The sequence below is a fragment of the Protobothrops mucrosquamatus genome, unplaced genomic scaffold (genome assembly GCF_001527695.2).
Source record: "Protobothrops mucrosquamatus isolate PMUCROS unplaced genomic scaffold, P.Mucros_1.0 scaffold878, whole genome shotgun sequence".
NCBI lineage: Eukaryota > Metazoa > Chordata > Lepidosauria > Squamata > Viperidae > Protobothrops > Protobothrops mucrosquamatus.
In genome coordinates, this window is record NW_015387132.1 from 258307 (window position 1) to 276455 (window position 18149).

Genomic DNA, 18149 nt, shown 5'->3' on the forward strand with positions numbered 1-18149 from the left:
ATCAGATAACATCTTGTAATAAATTGCTGTTAAGCCATCTGTACCTGGAGCTTTACCAACTTTTAATTGCTTAATTACCCCCATAATTTCCTCCGAAGTTATTAAACAATTCATTTCTTCCCTCTGACTATTTGATAGTCTAGGAAAATGTGCTTGCTGTAAGTAATTCTCTATTTCTAAAAATTGTATATTTTCAGAGTCATATAACTTTGAGTAAAAATCCAAAAAACTTCTTTTAATCAATTTTTGTTGATATGTCACTTTCCCCTTGTAATCTATTTTATCTATAACTCTTGACTTCTGCTTCTTTCGTAGTTGGTAGGCCAACCATCTACCAGGTTTATTTGCATTACAAAATGTGTTATATTTCATATAACGCAAATTTGTTGCAGTCTGATCCGCCATTAGCATATTGAATTGCTCCCTAAGCATAGTTATAGAAACCTTTAATTTATTATCCAAAGGATTTACAATAAAAGCCTTTTCTTTTAATTTAATCTCATCTTCTAACTCTTTTCGTTTTTGCATGTTTACGCCTATATGCATTATTCATATAAATCAAAGCACCTCTCATATACGCTTTGCTAGCATCCCAAACCATCGAAATTGAGGTGTCTTTATGCATATTCAATAAAAAGAATTCTTTCAATTGATCTTTAGATTTCTGCAAATTTCCCTCGTATCTAAATAAATTTTCATTTAACCTCCAAGACCTTTTATTCCCTTCTTCAGCCCAAAGTTCCATCCACACGGGACTATGATCTGACAATGTTCTAGGAAAAATCTTGATATTCTTCACCCTAGAAAAGAAATCATTAGTAATTTAAAAAAATCAATTCTAGAATGAGATTGATGTCTGTCCGAGAAAAAAGTAAAGTCTCTTTCTTCTCTATTTCGTTCTCGCCAGATGTCTCTTAACTCCAGATCATCCTTCAAATCAAAAAACGTTTTCGGCAATGTAGAATAATTTGAAGCTTTGAAGGAACCTTTCTTGTCTTTACTTGAGTCTAAAACTCCATTCCAGTCCCCCATCATAATAACTGATTTGTAATCCAATTGGTTTAATTTTTGATGCATCAACTTGTAAAACTGTTTCTGTTGTTGATTTGGGGCATATAATCCAATAATAAGACATCTGCTTCCATTCAAAATTAGCTCAATAAACACATATCTTCCCTCCTGATCACAATCAATTAATTTAGGCGAAAAATCTTTTCTCACATAAATAACTACCCCGCCCTTTTTCTGCGGAGCAGGTGCTATAAAATGTGTTCCCAACCGTGAGTTAATCAAATACTTTTGATCCTTTGTAGCAATATGAGTTTCTTGCAAGCACACAACATCATTTTTATGTTGTTTCAAATAATGAAATATCTTTTTTCTTTTCTGTGGTGAATTCAAACCATTAACATTCCATGTTAATTCCTTGCCATCTTTGGTGGCAGAGAGCCTCTGGAACAGTCCTTGAAGGTCAGCTGTCACTGATCTCTTTGGTCTTGTACCTCCCACTGGCTCTGAAGTAACTTGATATCCTACAGGTGCAACATCAACTTTTTGCCGTTCTTTTTCTTTACGTCTATGAGCTGCACGGGTCATTCTTTGTGCCTTAGGATCGTCTTTCATCTCCAAAAATTGCTGCTTGCTTTCATCCTGTAAATCTATTACTCCTGATGATGTAGCTCCTTCAAACGCTTGTTCTTCAAGCAATCGTTCCTTTTTAGTAACTCATGGAGATGATGATAAACCTGCTTTCAAAACTGAAGTATAAAAATCTCTTGCTTTTTGAATTGAATTCAATCTGTAACGTGTTCCCATATAATTCATAAATATGCCAACAGGTATATCCCATCTGAATTGAATTTGTTGCTTTTTCAGCTCATCAGCCAGAAAAGCAAAATCCTTTCTTCTCCGAAGTATTTTAGGTGGTATTTCCTTTAAAATTATAACATCCTGTGCTGCAATTTGGATTCTCTGCTTGTAAAAGGCTTGAATTATTTCGTTACGAATTGATCTTCTAGAAAAGTAGATTACAACATCTCTTGGCAGATTCCTCTGTCTTGCGACCCATGAATTAACCCTAAAGATTTTTTCTATTTCTTTCATAATTTCTTCAGGTTCGCAAGACAAAACCAAAGCCAAATCTGCTGCAATATCTTCCTTCAAATTTTCTTGAACATTCTCCTTCAATCCCCTCATTCTCAAAGCAAATTCCATATCTCTATATTGTGACATAATAATTTCATTCTGAGATAAATCCACATTCTCCTCCACTTTTCCAAGTCTATATTCTAGTCTTCCAACATTTTCCTCCACCTCATCAACCCGTCCTTCTATGCATTCTGAGTGAAATGCCAGACCTTGAAGAGCTAACAATATGTCTTCTCTCATCTCTGCATTTTTCCTTTCAAAAAGCTCCTCTGCCTCTATTCGAATCTGTTTTGCTGTGTTCATCAAAGCATCTTGTAAATCTTTAAGTGTAATTTGAGGAGATAGGGGAGAAGGTGGAGGAGTCTTAGGTTTTGTTTGTTGAGGTGTTTGAACAGCTGGAGAGGAGATCGAGCCTTTCGGGGGAGCAGAAGTTCCGACACGTTTAGAAGCCATTTTTTTTACTTTCTTTTAACTTCTTATAAGTCTCTTATAATTTCAAAAAAGCAACAAATATTGAATATACAAAGAGAGAGAGAAAAAAGGAATAGAAAGCTTGCTCTTTACTAGAATTAACAAAAACTAATACATTGTTTCATCTTCTCTCAGGCACCAGATAAAAGTGAAAGTCTCTTGAGTATCAAACAAGGAAACACCCTTCCGCAGCCATATTTTTCTTTCTTCTTCTAATTTAAATAACAAATGAAGAAGATACTTATTTTCTGAGTTAAAGTCTCAAGATTATCCAATAACCAATCCTCCTGGTCAGCTCCGTCTGTTTATAAATTTTACTCACAGTCTCTTTAATTGACAGAGGTGGAAGCAGCGTCTGGCTTTGTTCCGAAGAACAAAGGCATCCCGAGGTGTGGAGAAATCACCGGACTCCGAGGGAGTTCTCACCTTCGTCCTCTAAAAAGAGGACTAGGGAACTCAACCTCTATCCGGAGAAGAACTCACCACCTCCCCTTTGCCCGGGGAGAGATGTTTCAAGCCGCGGAACAGCTGTTGATCGCTGTTCCTGCAGCTTTCACGCAGCCCCGAGACGGACGGCTTAAAAGAAAGCCGCCATCGGCGCGGCAAACGCCACCGGAAGTCAACAGTGGGTAAGTTTTGTAGAGAGAAGGTACAGACAACAAGTATGTCAGTTGCAAACTGAATTTATGTCAACTAAATTCCAACAATGGTTGGGGCAGTTGTGGATAAGACACAGACATACAAATCCTTACACAGCAGCAGAGAACGGTGTAGCTGAAAGAAGGAATGGTGTTTTGCAAACAATGAAAGATTCATTATTAGAGGATTCTGGTATGAGCAGGTCATATTGGGGAGAAGCCATATTGACTGCCAATTATATAGTGAACAGGCTGTGGAGTTCCTCCATTAATAATACTCCATATGCCATTCTATATGGGAGAAAGCCATCACTGGCACATTTGAGAATTTTTGGAAGTACTGCATGGGTACATATTCCGAAGACAATCAGAAGAAAAGGATAGCAAAAGGCAAGAAAGCTCAGGTTTGTGGGCTATGAGCCAGGGTCAAAAGGATATCGCTTTAGCGATGGAAGTAAAAGAATTGTAATTTCAAGGTCTGCTAATTTTGCAGAACAAAATTGGGACAGAATTAATGCAAATTCTGGGTATGTCTCACTTAATGACGGTGATCTATTTAATGACAATAACTCATCTAATGANACACAAGGAAATCAAATTCTGGGATTATAATATTGTTTGGAGGGACTCTGATTGGATGGAAGTCCAGAAAACAAACAACTGTTGCTATTTCAACAGCGGAAGCAGAGTTTATTGCTTTATCTGAATTGTGTTCTGAAGTAACATGGTATGTACAGTTGTTGCAAGATTTAAATATTAATGTAAAAGAATCTGTAAAGGTGTTTGAAGACAATGCTGCCAGTATAAAAATGGCAACTGGTGACAGGGTGAAGAACAGAAGTAAACATGTAGACATTAAGTATTGTAATGTCAGGGAAGCTGTAAAAGGAAAATTGATTAGTTTACATCATTGTTCTTCTGAGGATAATTTGGCAGACATGATGACTAAACCATTGGGTCGTGTTCACTATGGAAAATGTATTGAGTCAATAGGTCTGATGTCTCTTCCTATCATGAAGGGAGGAGTGTTGGAATATTCATGAGCAGGAAGAGTCATGTGGTAACTCAGTCAGCCAATGTGAAGAAAGTGCTACTGAGTCTGTGTAAAAAGGTATTGAGTTAGGAGCTGAATTTGTCTCCAGTCTCGGGTTTGTCTCTGTATCTCTCTGTAAGAAGTCTTCATTATGCTATGTTGCTGTAAAGAAGAATGTGTGGTATTGTAAATATTTTGATAGGAATATAAAGAAGTTATTTGAATCAGCTAAATGCAGTTAACTGTGAGAGCTTCTGATTTATTTTTTCACCAACAGAGAAATTAAAATTCTCTGACAGCCTTTTACTTGCAAGGGTGCAATCTACTAGCTTTGATATTTCAGTTTGCCTGCCAGCAGAGATGAAGATTAATTACTGCTTTTTTTACTTGCAAGGGAGCAACTGCTTTCACTTCATTTAAGCAGGGCATAGAGAATTTTCCTAACCTTTTACTTGCAAGGGTGCAATCTACTAGCCTTAATATTTCACTTTGCCAGCAGATGCTTGGAGCACAATTCATCTCTTTTTTACTTTACCGAAGAGAAAAACACGCATATTCATTTACTCATGCAGGCAGACGAAATTGGCATTCAGAGGAAATTAATCCTGTTCATTTACTAATCTGCCTCACACAGAATAAACTGCTAGGTTCCGCTGAGACAGATAGATAACTCGGTGGAATAAGTCAAAACAAAGATTACTTTTATTCTAGGTATCCTCAAACATTAACTCACGTTTATGTAGACGTTCTTCCAGAATATAGGCAGTAATATGGACTCATTTCACAGGTAAATGAACAATGGATTTTCCCTCTTCTGCGTACAAGTCACATGTTTTGGCACGGAACTTCCAGCCATGTGGCTGGAACCCATGCAGAGAGATGAAACAAAGGCACAAAGGCACATAACAGGATGTCCTGCAATAATTTTTAACTCCTTCCACTGACTAGATAAACTATAGGATTAACTGACTGAACTACATTACCCATAATGTAAGGAAACATCTCTTAAGAAAACAGCGTTTAACCCTTTAAATGCTAAACGTTCTAACATACAGTTCTTAGGCTAACTGACTGGTCCAGCACAGTGGGTATGACATAATTGGCATTACAGAAACCTGATAGGATGAAACCCATGACTGGAATGGATTGATGGATGGATACAAATTGTTCAAAAGAAACAGAACTACCAAAAGAGGAGGAGGAGTTGCACTATATGAAAGAGAATACAACATATTTCTCTGTAGAGAAATGCACATGATCAAAGATAAAAGTCCTCCAGAATCTATATGGCTCAATATAAAAGGGAAAAAAGGTGATATTGCCATAGGTGTATATTACAGGCCACCCAACCAATCAGAAGACATAGATGGACTCTTTGCCAACCATTTAACAAATGTATGTAGGAAGCATACCACAGTAGTAATGGCAGACTTCAACTACTCAGATATCAGCTGGGAGACAAACTCTGCAGCGAGCAGGAGATCAAACAGATTCCTAACCAACCTAGCCAACAACTTTGTCATCCAAAGGTAGAGCAGGAAATTAGAAGTAAAACTATACTGGACCTAATTCTTACTAATAAAGAAGAAATAGAGGGAGTTGAAGTTGCTGGAACCTTGGGGGGAAATGACCACGTCCTACTGGAATTCAATATAATGCAAACACAAGCAATAGAAAATAATTCGACCAATGTCTTAAACTTCAAAAGAGCTGATTTTAACAAACTCAGAGAGAACCTAGGAAAGATTCCATGGATGAAAATCCTAAAGGGGAAAACAACTCAAGAAGCATGGGAAACTCTGAAAAATACTATCATAAAAGCCCAGTCCAGTACAATACTATTGAAAAAGAAAAACAAGAAATTCAAGAAGAAACCAGCATGGCTGCGCAAAGATCTCTCAGACAAAAACAAAAGACAAAAGGGACAAGTACAAAAAAATGGAAAGAGGGACACATAACTAAGGCTGATTATCAGCAGACATCCAGAACATGCAAAGATGAAGTCAGGAAAACAAAGGCTCAGAATGAACAAAGACTTGCAACAGAAATCAAGGATAATAAAAAAAGTTTCTTTCAACATATTAATAACAAGAAAAAAAGTCAAGGAACTGTAGGTCCACTAAAGAGAGAAGATAGCAAGGAAGTAACAGGCAGTAGGGAGAAAGCAGAGATGCTTAACTCATTCTTTGCATCAGTCATCACACAAAAAGAAATTATAGCACAACATATCCCCCCAAAAAAGACAAACTAGAAACAAAAATTAAAATAAGCAAGAAAATGGTAAGAGAACACCTATCTGACCTTGACGAATATAAATCACTGGGACCTGGCAGATGTTATCTCAGAACCATTGCACCATATCTTTCAAAAATCCTGGAGCACAGGGGAAGTACCTGAGGATTGGAAAAGGGCTGATGTGGTTCCCATCTTCAAGAAAGGAAAGAAACAGACCCAGGAAACTACAAACCAATCAGTCTAACATCAATCCCTGGATAAGATCCTGGAAAAGATAATCAAAAAACAGATCTGAGAACTAGAAGCAAACAAAGTTATAACTGGTAACCAGCACAGGTTTATTAAAAACAGATCATGCCAAACCAATCTTATTTTATTCTTTGATAAAGTGACAAAATTAGTAGACCAGCGAAACGCTGTGGACATAGTATACTTAGATTGCAGTAAGGCAATCAACAAAGTACAGTAGATGTTGAGACCTTGGAAAAAGTTCAGAGAAGAGCAACTAAGATGATCACAGGCCTGGAGACTAAAACATATGAAGAACGGCTGCAGGACTTGGGTTTGTCTAGTCTAAAGAAAAGAAGAAATAGGGGTGACATGATAACAGCATTCCAGTATTTGAGCAGTTGCCACAAAGAAGAGGGGGTCAAGTTATTCTCCAAAGCACCAGAGGGTAGGAAAAGAAACAATGGTTGGAAACTGACCGAGAGAAGCAACCTGGAATTAAGGAGAAACTTCCCAACAGTGAGGACAATTAACCAGTGGAACAGCTTGGCTTCAGAAATCGTGGGCACTCCATCACTGGAGGTTTTTAAGAAGAGACTGGACAGTCACTTGTCTGAGATGGTATAGGTCACGGGTCGGCAACCTGCGGCTCTGGAGCCGCATGTGGCTTTTTCAGCCTTCTACTGCGGCTCCAGTCCTCCTCTGCCATTTGCAGAGAGAGACACAGAGACAGCGTCTCTCTCTCTCCTGCTGATTGACGCTGCGCCCGGGCACCCCACCCTCTGGGAGGAGCACGGCCAGGAAGTCCCTTTGCCAGGCTGGCCCTGTCCAAGGTGCACGTGGCCAGGGAGCCACGCAGGGCAGCCCCAGGATCCCCCCCTGGGAGCGTCCCGCCGGAGCCTCCGCTGAGCGGGCCAGCCCTCCTGCAAGCTGCGGCCCTGAGGGAGCACAGCCCCTGCGATCCCCAGCCGGCGCTAATGTTGGCCCCACTGGCCGGGAAGGCGCACTGGAGTCCTGGCTGCTGGGAAGGCGATCGGCCCGCTTCTCTCCCATCGCCTGGAAGAGGTAAACAATTAGTCCCCAGTGCTGGGTTTTCCCCGCATGCAGGGCTTACATTGGTGGTAGAGACACAGCAAGGGAGAGAGGGAGAGGAAAGAGAGAGAGAGAGAGAGAGAGGGAGAGGAAAGAGAGAGAGGGAGAGAGAAAGAGAGAGGGAGAGAGAGGAAAGAGCTAGAGAGGGAAAGGAGAGAGAGAGAGAGAGAGAGAATATGAATATGTTGTCCTTACTGGACTTTTAATAAAGAACATTTAATGAAATATTTTGATTTTTTTTAATTAAGAGATGAGGTATGGGGATAAGTATGCTGTATTTAAAGATGGTAGATAAGCTACTAAAACTGTTTCACCTGTTGGGATGAAGAAGAAAGGGTTTTTTTCCCTCTTTCTCCTGCATAAAAATTTGTTTGTAGCAGTTCATTGATTTCATAAATGCAGCACACTATAGTTTTTTTATAGTGTGCTGCATTTATGAAATCAATGAACTACTACAAACAAATTTTTTTGTTTGTAGAATAGGTCCCTTCAGGCTCTATTCTATTCTATTTCTGTTTTGAAAAACTAAATAAAAACCCCCTGACCTTTCCGCGTATATATTTAGGAATAGCTTTGGATGTTAATATTTTGCAAGAGAAACAAATGCATAATCACCGTCATGATAGTTGTCCGCGGAATTTTGATGGAATGCTTCAAGACGCTTTCTCATTTTCCTAATCAAAGGGAGTAGGGAAGAATCCATTGAAACCGGAAGTTCAGTCAATGTATCACTCTAACTTCCATATCTGCATATATCTATTCGTTTTTACAAACGCAGGTTCGACATGCCCACCGAGGGCAGAACCCGGCGAAGACGCGCCTGATGTTTATTTTCGGGGCCGGAAGTGGAAATAGGAGGGGTGAATGCTTGCCCGCCTCCAGGAAGTTTCCATTTCGCCGCTTGTTAGGCCAGCGTCTGCCAAGAGTTGTTTCGAAGCGGGCGCTAGGCGCCAAAATGCCAGTGGCAGTGATGACGGCGACGAGCGGCGCTTTCAGTTACCGAAAGCTGTTGGAGCAGTGTGAGACTCAGGAACTGGAGGTAAAGAAGGGGGGGAAGGCCGGGGGCGGCGTCCATGGAAACGCGGGGCGAAGGTGGGGGAGCAGGAATGCTGGGCCTGCGCGCGAGCTACCACGCACGTGCTCTTCCCGCCAGTCTCAACCACTTCAACGAATGCTGGCTGGAGAGGAGGCAGGTCTGGGAAGCTCAACTAACCTTGTTGGTTAGTTGATGTCTTGGCTGCAATTCTTCTCCGTACAATATAGCAAACAGAAACACTCTGGGGCATTGAAAATGTCGAAGAGAAAAGTTCAATTCTGTAATTGTGATTTCACACACTTAGAGAGCCTTGGAAATGTTCTGCTAAATTTGGAGGGTAGCAATAGATTTTTCAGAAACATTGCACACTCAGAATAGCACACAATCCTTTCCATTTTATCTTTGTGTCCTATTGATTTTATTCCAATTTCTTTCTTGGTTGTTGTGAGCTGCCCAGAGTTGTTGAGAATTAGGTGGCACACATCTTAAATAATATCTACATTAAAATTAGTTACAGAAATTAGACTTGCCCTCAGTTAAATGTTCAGAAATTTGCAGCCTGTTTCTTCTTTCATTAAACACAATTGACTTTATAATGCCTATGTACAGGTAGTCCTCAAGTTATAACCATTTGTTTAAAATTAAAACAAGGGACTTGGTCTGTGGCTGTCACAGCATCCCTGTGATCATATCACCATTTGCAAATTTCTTTGCCAGCTTTCCATAAGTAAAGTCACTGGGGAAGCCTCCAGGGAAAGTTACAAGTCAGTCCTGCAAATCACTTCTGCCACTTTTTCTCCCAAGAAGCCCCACTACAGAGTATGAGATCCCAGGGACCCCATTCTCCATGGCAGCTCACCTTCATAGCAAGTGCCATCCATACCACTCCCCTGCCCATCCAGGGTCCCTGCACTTCCAAGTGTAGCTCTGGCTGGATGGCTCACATTTCCCAGGACCCACCCCTGGTCCCTCGCACCTGCATGTGCATGCACACACACTCCGCCTCTTCCTGCTTAATAACCCACACAGTTCTGGGGTTACAACAGCAACCAGAATTTCTTTCACTAAGTGATGTGATACATGATGTCATATATTATGACTCGTAATCCTGGTCCCAATTGCCATCGTAAAATGTGGTCTACCTGTATGAACTGCATTAAAGAGAAGGACAAATTCATAGTTATTACAAATACTACAAATAGTAACTACATAGTTACTACAACCAAAATAGTTACTACAAATTTTGGTTTAAATACTAGGCCTGGTCAAAATAAATCAGCTTAAATCTGTTGGAATGTTATATGAAATAGGGATTCCAAACAATACTATTTGTGTTGTAATTGTCCACTGGTGAAAATTGTAATCTATCTCTTAATGTCTCAGTAATTTTAAGACTATTTTATTAGCTCCTTGAAATCTTTGCCTTTCATTAGCTGAGGCAAATAATGTAGTGAATAACCACTTTCTCATAAATGTACATGCCTTATTCTCCTTTGCCAGGTTGAAGTCTGTATATTCAACACATTAATATTCTTTTAATTTTCTTTATCAACCTTTGTTAATCAGAATAATTAGGCAATTATAAATCTTGTAAAAGGCATGGGTAGGTCCTAAAGCAAATTGGTTGTCCTTCAAATTGAGTTTGAGAGTAAGATGAAGGAATGTCATATCTGAATGAAGTAAAAATTTATTTAGTGATGTATTTTGACCAGAGTTTTGAAAATATTGAAATGTGTTTTCTTACTGCACAGAAATGAGGATGGGCTGTATCATGCACTTTTGGAAAGCAGCTGACTGCCCAAAACTTCTTTTCGGGGGAAAAGAATTGGTTTTTACTAGTGTTCTTTTTCCTCAGCTGTATACTGCTTTGTATAGGACACAATATAATTTTATGTTGATTTCTTTAAGGCCCCTGGAGGAATAACCACCTCACCTGTTTATGCTCAACTCCTGGCTTTGTATCTTCTGCATAATGATATGTAAGTAATATGTTTTAATAATAGGTCTGGACCTATTAGACCAGGGGTGTCAAACTGCCGGCCTGCGGGCCCGGACGCATCATCCCAAAACTGCGCCCACCCCATTGCTGGCAATGGAGAAAAAGCTCCGATATGTTGCACGACGTCACATGACGTCGCGAGCTTGACATGTGTGTATTAGGCATATTGACACAATTCAGGTAATGTTTTTAGAATTAGAGGAATTTACGTTAATTGGCAAAAAGAATACTTAGTATTCCAAATCAATGTGTTGTAAAAGCAAGAGCATGTGATGTAGCTATATGTGAAGTATGCTGTACTTTTATTGATTTTTAATAAACCAAATCTTTGCTAGTTAGCACAAGTAGGATGTTGAATTTGCTCATACTGTTTTTAGGTATTGAAAAGCAAATTACTTGTTTTTATTTGTGTCAGAAGCATCACAATTAAAATAAGCAAATTACTTCATAGATTGGAATGTATTTCTCTAAGGCAAGTATCTTTCCCTTTATTTGAACATAAACATCAAAGCAATAAGAATGTAAGGCACAAGATAAATACTTAAACTTTTATGTTGTAAAATGGAAATATGTAGCTTAAACCCTAGGGTTAATAGAAAAACAGAAGTTATAAATTATGGTTGTGGAACATCCTGCCTGTTGAAGTACTAGGTGCTCCATCACTGGAGATTTTCAAGATTGAACAGTGTTCTTTCTGGGATGGTCTGAAGATTCTAGCACTTGGCAGAGGGTTGGATTAGAAGACTTCCAAAATTCCTTCCCACCCTATGTTCTATATCAGCGGCTGCCAACCTTTTCTATACCCCGCACCCCTAGAACGCATCTGATATATTCTTGCACCCCTTATAAAAGTTCGAAATAACAGCAACGAATTATGCATATACACTATAATTTTGAAAACCCAGGTTTTTGCACCCCCTGTTGGGAACCCCTGTTCTACATGATAGATACAAACAAACAGTATGAAATTTGTATTCTTTTGCCTTAAAAATGTATGTGCAGTGTATATTGATGTGTTTTCAGAAGGATGTAGCTGGAAACTTCTAGTAAATAAGCATTATTAAATAGATTTTTTTTAAATGTCCATATCACTGGCTTATTTTTATTAGGAATAATGCCCGTTATCTCTGGAAGAGAATTCCTACTGGTATTAAGTCTGTAAGTATTTTTCAATGCTATCAAAAGAAAAAACACTTAATATCTGGGAACACTATTGTTTTTCCATATTTATTCAAATGTTTATAATATGTTTTTAAGAATTGTAGTTCAGCTGTCTTAATAGTTTTGAATACTGAGCTGTACTTTCTAAAAATGGAGGGGAAGGTTGTTGAGAAGGTGGTGCGTCTGCAGCTGATAAGAACCATGGAAGAAGTGCATTATCTTGACTAGTGTTTCTCAATCTTGGCAAATTTAAGATGTGTGGACTTCCAAATCCCAGAATTTCCCCAGTTACGTTCAGTTCTGGAAGTTGAAATTTTACAGTTGCCAAGGTTAAGAAACACTGTTCTAGACATATTCCAGTCTGTTTTCAGGCCAGTGCTGAGACAGTTTTGGCTGCACTTGTCTTTGTGTTCCTTAATCTCTGTCTTTTGATACAGTCAGGCCAATTCTGTGGGTCAGAGGCGGAGCAGAGTTTTACAGTGATTGCCTTCTTTTCTTCAGGACTGGTTCTAATCATTGTTGGGGGAAAGTTATTGCTCCCAAATCCTGCTTTATGGGGTACTGCAGGATTCTATTCTCTCTCTTCCTTTTCAACATCTACATGAAACCATTGGGTGAGGTCATCTGCTGGTTTAGGGTTCAGCATACTGATGATACTTAACTATATATTTTGATTATAGATGGGCCAAGTGCCTGGAGGCTATGTGGGTTTGAATGGGGAGCAACTGTCTCTAAGTCAATACTACCAAAACCAAAAGGCAGTGGATGTTTGGGATGCTAAGATCTGGGAATATTCCATCTCTGACCTTTGATGGAGTTGCATTTACTAACTCCAGGGTTTTGTGCAATCTAGGTCTTCCTGGACTGTGAGTATCAGCTATGGCCAAGAAGGCCTTTGCACAGGCGCACCAGTTGTGCTGTTTCCTAGATGGGAGGGCTTCAGACAGTCACTCATGCTCTGGTCATCTCATGACTTGCCTACTGTGCCACATTCTTTGTGGAACTGTCCTTGAAGTCTACCCGGAAGCTTCAGCTGGTCTAGAATATAGTAGCACAGGCAGTGATGGGCATACTTTGGTAACATGTAACCATGTAACACCTCTGTTTTGCAAACTGACCTGTTCTTAGTTTGCTTCCAGATACAATTCAAGGTTTTAGTCATTACCTATAAAGCCTGACATGGCATGGAGCCCAATTACTTAAGGGACCATAGGATCCCACAGTATCTGCTGGCCAATTTAATCCTTTGGGTTTCTTCAATTAAACAATGCCATGTATCAGGATCTCAGAAATGTCCCTCTGAAATGAGATTCCTCCTGAAATCTGTACAGTTCTGACTTGGCTGATGTTTGGAAGGGCTTTGAAAACCTAGCTCTTTGCCCAGGTCTTTGATGAGGATGAGTGAAACCCCTTTGGATGGTGTACGTTTGTTCCTTTTTATACCCATCTGGGTTTTTTTGTCATTCTTGCCTTTATTTTATTCTTCATGTCTTCATGTTTCTTGTTTTTAACAATTTTATTTGTAACTGTCAAGACTTATTGTCCAGTCAGGTAGCCTATATGTTTAACATTAATAATAATAATGAGGTTTAAAAATGAGCTAGTGGACAACAGCAATCAAAATATTGCAGAATATGTAGATTGAGGAGTTTTTTGCACTATAATCTTAAATCAAAATGCCATTAAAATCAGATCAAAGTACTTTAAAAAGGGGGGAAACAGTTAAAACAAAGCCCATAAACTAGCATGTATCTCAGGATCTACTCTTGTCATGGGTCATATCCATGAATAATGATTGCAGTAGCACAACACTGTATTTTGCCTTGATATTTCACTAGACTGATTGCAAAATAAAATTCTCTGTAGGTGACCCGCCCAAACATCAGCTAATGAGAAAAATTAGGTCTGCTGCCAGATAAAAGTAAAGGGCTTTTTTTAAAAAAAATGAGGCAGCAAAGCAGTAGCATGTTTAGCCCTCTTCAGCAGCTCAAGTTAGTATTTAATATATTTTACTCTTCATTTTTTCTTTATTTAGTTATTCTTTATTTTTAGTTACCCATTTTTTAGATTTAGCCAGGTGCAATATAATTTTAGGATATCCTGCCAACTATCTTGATGAGGACAAAGGGAATAGCTGCAGAATGTGGCAACGAATGTTATGAATGACATAACAGAGGTGATTCTTAATTTAAAAAACAAGATTTGTTGATATCTCTATTCAGTAGGCTGTGCCAATTGTGATTAGTAGAACTTAATCTTGCGGTAGTATGATTGCCTCACTTGTGAATCCTGAACTCCCATGTTTGTTATTAAACATTGGTTTATCAACTTTATGATATTATTATCATAAGATGCCAAGGAGTATATTAGGTATGTGCAAAATAATATAATATTTATAACAATTGGGCATGCCTATACTGATGGGAATTGTAGTTCAGAACACTGAAATATGTCAGGTTACTTATATTTTCTCTAAATTAATATGCCTTAAACACCTTTCTCAAATTAAAACTGAATTTAAATCCTAGATATAGCAGCAGGCCTAGAGAGAAGGTGCCAAAATATTCTGTATAAGTAAAGGCATATTTGTTTTGTTTTGTCAAACATCTACAGCTTTATTCTCAATTCTTTCTTTGTAGACAAATCTTGAACTTGGTGCAATTTGGGCAGTAGGGCAGCGAATCTGGCAAAGAGATTTCCCTGGAATATATACAACAATTGATGCACATCAGTGGTCTGAATCCATTCAGCCAATTATGGAAGCACTTAAAGGTATAAATATCCTAGTTAAAATTGTGCATATTATTAACCATGAAAGGAAATAGAAACAATGGCTTGGGTTACCCCATGCTTCCTTTCCTATTACATTTTAAGGGCCTTGCCTTCAGGAATTAGCCAAGCCAGCCCACTGAAAAGAGGCTGTTTGATGTAGGAAATGTGTTATAGAAAGGAGAGGAAGGGGGGGGGGTGGAGTGGAGTGAAGATGCATGCACAGTTTAAGAAGGGGTAATTGCTAATAGCTAGGTTATGGTTTCGATATATGCTTCTGCGTAGATGTATACTGTAATAGAGTTGCCTTTGGCGAGATGGGCAGCATATAAGTTTAATTTAAAAATAGTGATAATAGGTTTTCCTCCAAAGTTATTATATTGGTAGTTTGGGGGCAGGAAAATTTCTTGGGAAGAGTATCAATAGGAAGATGGTTATAGTCAGATTAAGGATTGAAATTTGGAAAAAATACACCCAAAGATGCGTCAAGAACAATTATTGTTTCTGAATTACTTTTTGTACATGCCTTCTATTCTGCCAAACTCTCTTTAACAAAGAGTTTCCAGTCATATGTTAATGATATAAGTTGAGGTTTGTGCAGTAACTTCAACCTGTACTTTGGCAAAGAAAATTTATGCAGCATTAGATTGAATATTTGTTAAAGAATTTACATTTGAGCTATACTTTATATGTTTTCAGCAAGCCAGCAGAAACTATTGTCTGCCGTGAATACCATGATATCATTATTCTATTCAGATTTGGAGCCATGCTTAACAAATTTTCATCTTCATTGATAAATATATCTTGACAGGCTCCTCCATTTCCAAAACCCTGATTCCAGTTCCCAGGAGAAATGTTGTCATTTTTCAGCTTTGATCGCTGAAATATCAATAGATCGATATTTGCGATAGATCGAAATTAAGCTGCCATCGCTATTTAATTTGAGATAATATATGACATGTGGGATTTGGTTAAGATTGAGATGCTCTATAAATTGGAATTCAATATTTTTTACGTTTTTGATTATAGTTCATTAAAAACAAGTGTTGAAGTAAATACATTTTTCATATATTTTGATAGGATACTCTGTTTTTATATAAAGGGTCATTGCTTGTTTACATGATCTAACCAATCATCTCCCATATAAATGTGGACATTTCCGATTATTCTCAAGAGAAACTTATTTAAGAACACAAAATGTTTTCCTATCCTTGATAGGCTAGCTTTGCATTAATTACCTCTCTTAATAGATGCAACGAGGCGGCGAGCGTTTGAACTAGTCTCTCGGGCATATCCTTCCATAAGTGCAGATGATTTTGCAGCCTTTGTTGGACTTCCTGTAGAAGAAGCAGTAAAAGGTACTGAAAATATCTGAGATGCAAATAAGCATTGCATATACTCTACATTGAGCTGGTATCAATATACTTAGACACTGGTAGCTCAGACACCCAATTCTCTCACTGCTCTATATGATTTGATACTTTGGGAAGCTGATTTTTATGTTATCGTAACTTTCCTCCACAGTTTATGACTTCTTTAGATCATCTTGCAGCCTAGATTGAAAAATCCCTTGTCTAATAATAGTCATGATTTTTCCTTAATATTATGCATCATCTGTTATGTATCTTTGAAATTAAGTGTTAAATTTTAAATCAATAATCTTGTTTAGTAACCACAGTTGAGACCAGCTAAGCTAAGGTCGTTAAGCAAAGCAGTCACTAAGTGAAACTGTGCTTGCGATCTTCAGCTTTCCTTTGCTTTACAGATTTGTGAAGGTCATTGGAAGATTGGTCAGAGTTACTTTTTCATTACTGTTGCAAAAGTGAACAGTATCTGAGGCAGTTGCCAAACAAGGATCTTATTAGAATTGTATTACAAAACTTTCAGTTGTTACAACTGTATTTTGTAAACAAAAATGAATTATAGCTTTTCTAAATCTATGCATATTTTTAGAATTGCTTACATTTTTGTTTTGTTGATTTTTTGGGGAAGATTATCAATTTATAGGATATGTGGTGATGTATAAATATTTTACTGGATTGTTTCATTCCTTTGATAAAGACTTCAAAACTGCCCAGTATGAAATAATTTTAAAAGCAAAAGTGAGTTTTCTAAAATTTGTGCTTAGTATACCGATATTACTGTTAAAGGATAACAGGCTGAATAAAAAGAAAACTAACTTTAATATGGTAGTTCACTTTATAGGAAATGGAAATATAGCAAGGAATAAAAAACAAGAAATAAAAACAAATCAGGAAATTAATCCCATCCAATATTTTTCATATTGAAGCATGTATATGACACTAATTATAGCTAATGAACTATATTATGGTTTTAGGAGTTCTTGATGAGGGATGGCAAGCAGATTTGTCAACTCGAATGGTTATGCCTAAAAAGCCAGGTAGGTGGAGCTCTAGTTCCATGAGGATTTGTGGAAGGGGGAGGGAAAGGGAAGGGAGGTGGCACTTCAGGATAACTTACATTGCTTGCCTGCCAGTTGAAAATGTAATTAGTATTTACATGCCAACATTTCTTTCAAATGTTTAAAATAGTGGGAGATGCTCCTAAGGTGTCAAAATAAATGACCTAGTGACCTATTTGAATGGGTGCAGTGTGTTTTAATTAAATGGATATTTTAGAATGTATAACTTGAATGGAGATAAACAGGAAGTGCCTCAGCTTGCTTTCTCTGTCTGGTTCTTGGCAATAGAGACAGTTGAACATATTTTTCAGTGTCCTTAACTGACACACCTTTATTGAGTGAAATGTAATTACCATTAAATGTGGTTACAATTTTTAATACCATTTAAGTTGTCAAATTAAGTTATTTTTGCTAGTTTAAATTTATATTTTATATTAATTATATAAATTATAGAGGGATAGAATCAAAATCAGGTGAAGTGTTAATACCACTTTACAATGCCTTGATAAGGCCACACTTGGAATACTGCATCCAGTTTTGGTCACCACGATGTAAAAAAGATGTTGAGACTCTAGAAAGAGTACAGAGAAGAGCAACAAAGGTGATTAGGGGACTGGAGGCTAAAACTTACAAGGAACGGTTGCTGGAATTGGGTATGTCTAATTTAATGAAGAGAAGGGCGAGGGGGGACATGATAGCAGTGTTCCAATATCTCAGAGGTTACCACAAAGAAGAGGGAGTCAAGCTATTCTCCAAAACACTTGAAGGCAAGACAAGAAGCAATGGATGGAAACTAACCAAAGAGAGAAGCAACCTAGAACAGTGGTTCTCAACCTTTTTAATGCCGTGACCCCATAATACAGTTCCCCATGTTGTGGTGACCCCGGGTGCCAGGGGCGTGGCCAAGTGGGCGTGGC

At 38.2% G+C, this 18149-nt stretch overlaps 1 protein-coding gene across 1 annotated transcript in view; it reads left to right on the forward strand.

Moving 5' to 3' along the window:
• Positions 1–8698: 8698 nt before the first annotated feature.
• Positions 8699–18149, forward strand: part of COPS8 (COP9 signalosome subunit 8) — a 34038-nt gene continuing 24587 nt past the window's right edge. Inside the window, exons 1-6 of the mRNA XM_015819243.1 lie at positions 8699–8884; positions 10790–10860; positions 11990–12038; positions 14681–14813; positions 16061–16168; positions 17149–17211. Coding sequence (XP_015674729.1) covers positions 8801–8884; positions 10790–10860; positions 11990–12038; positions 14681–14813; positions 16061–16168; positions 17149–17211 — 508 coding nt within the window. The 5' untranslated portion in view covers positions 8699–8800. The remainder of the gene's footprint in view (positions 8885–10789; positions 10861–11989; positions 12039–14680; positions 14814–16060; positions 16169–17148; positions 17212–18149) is intronic.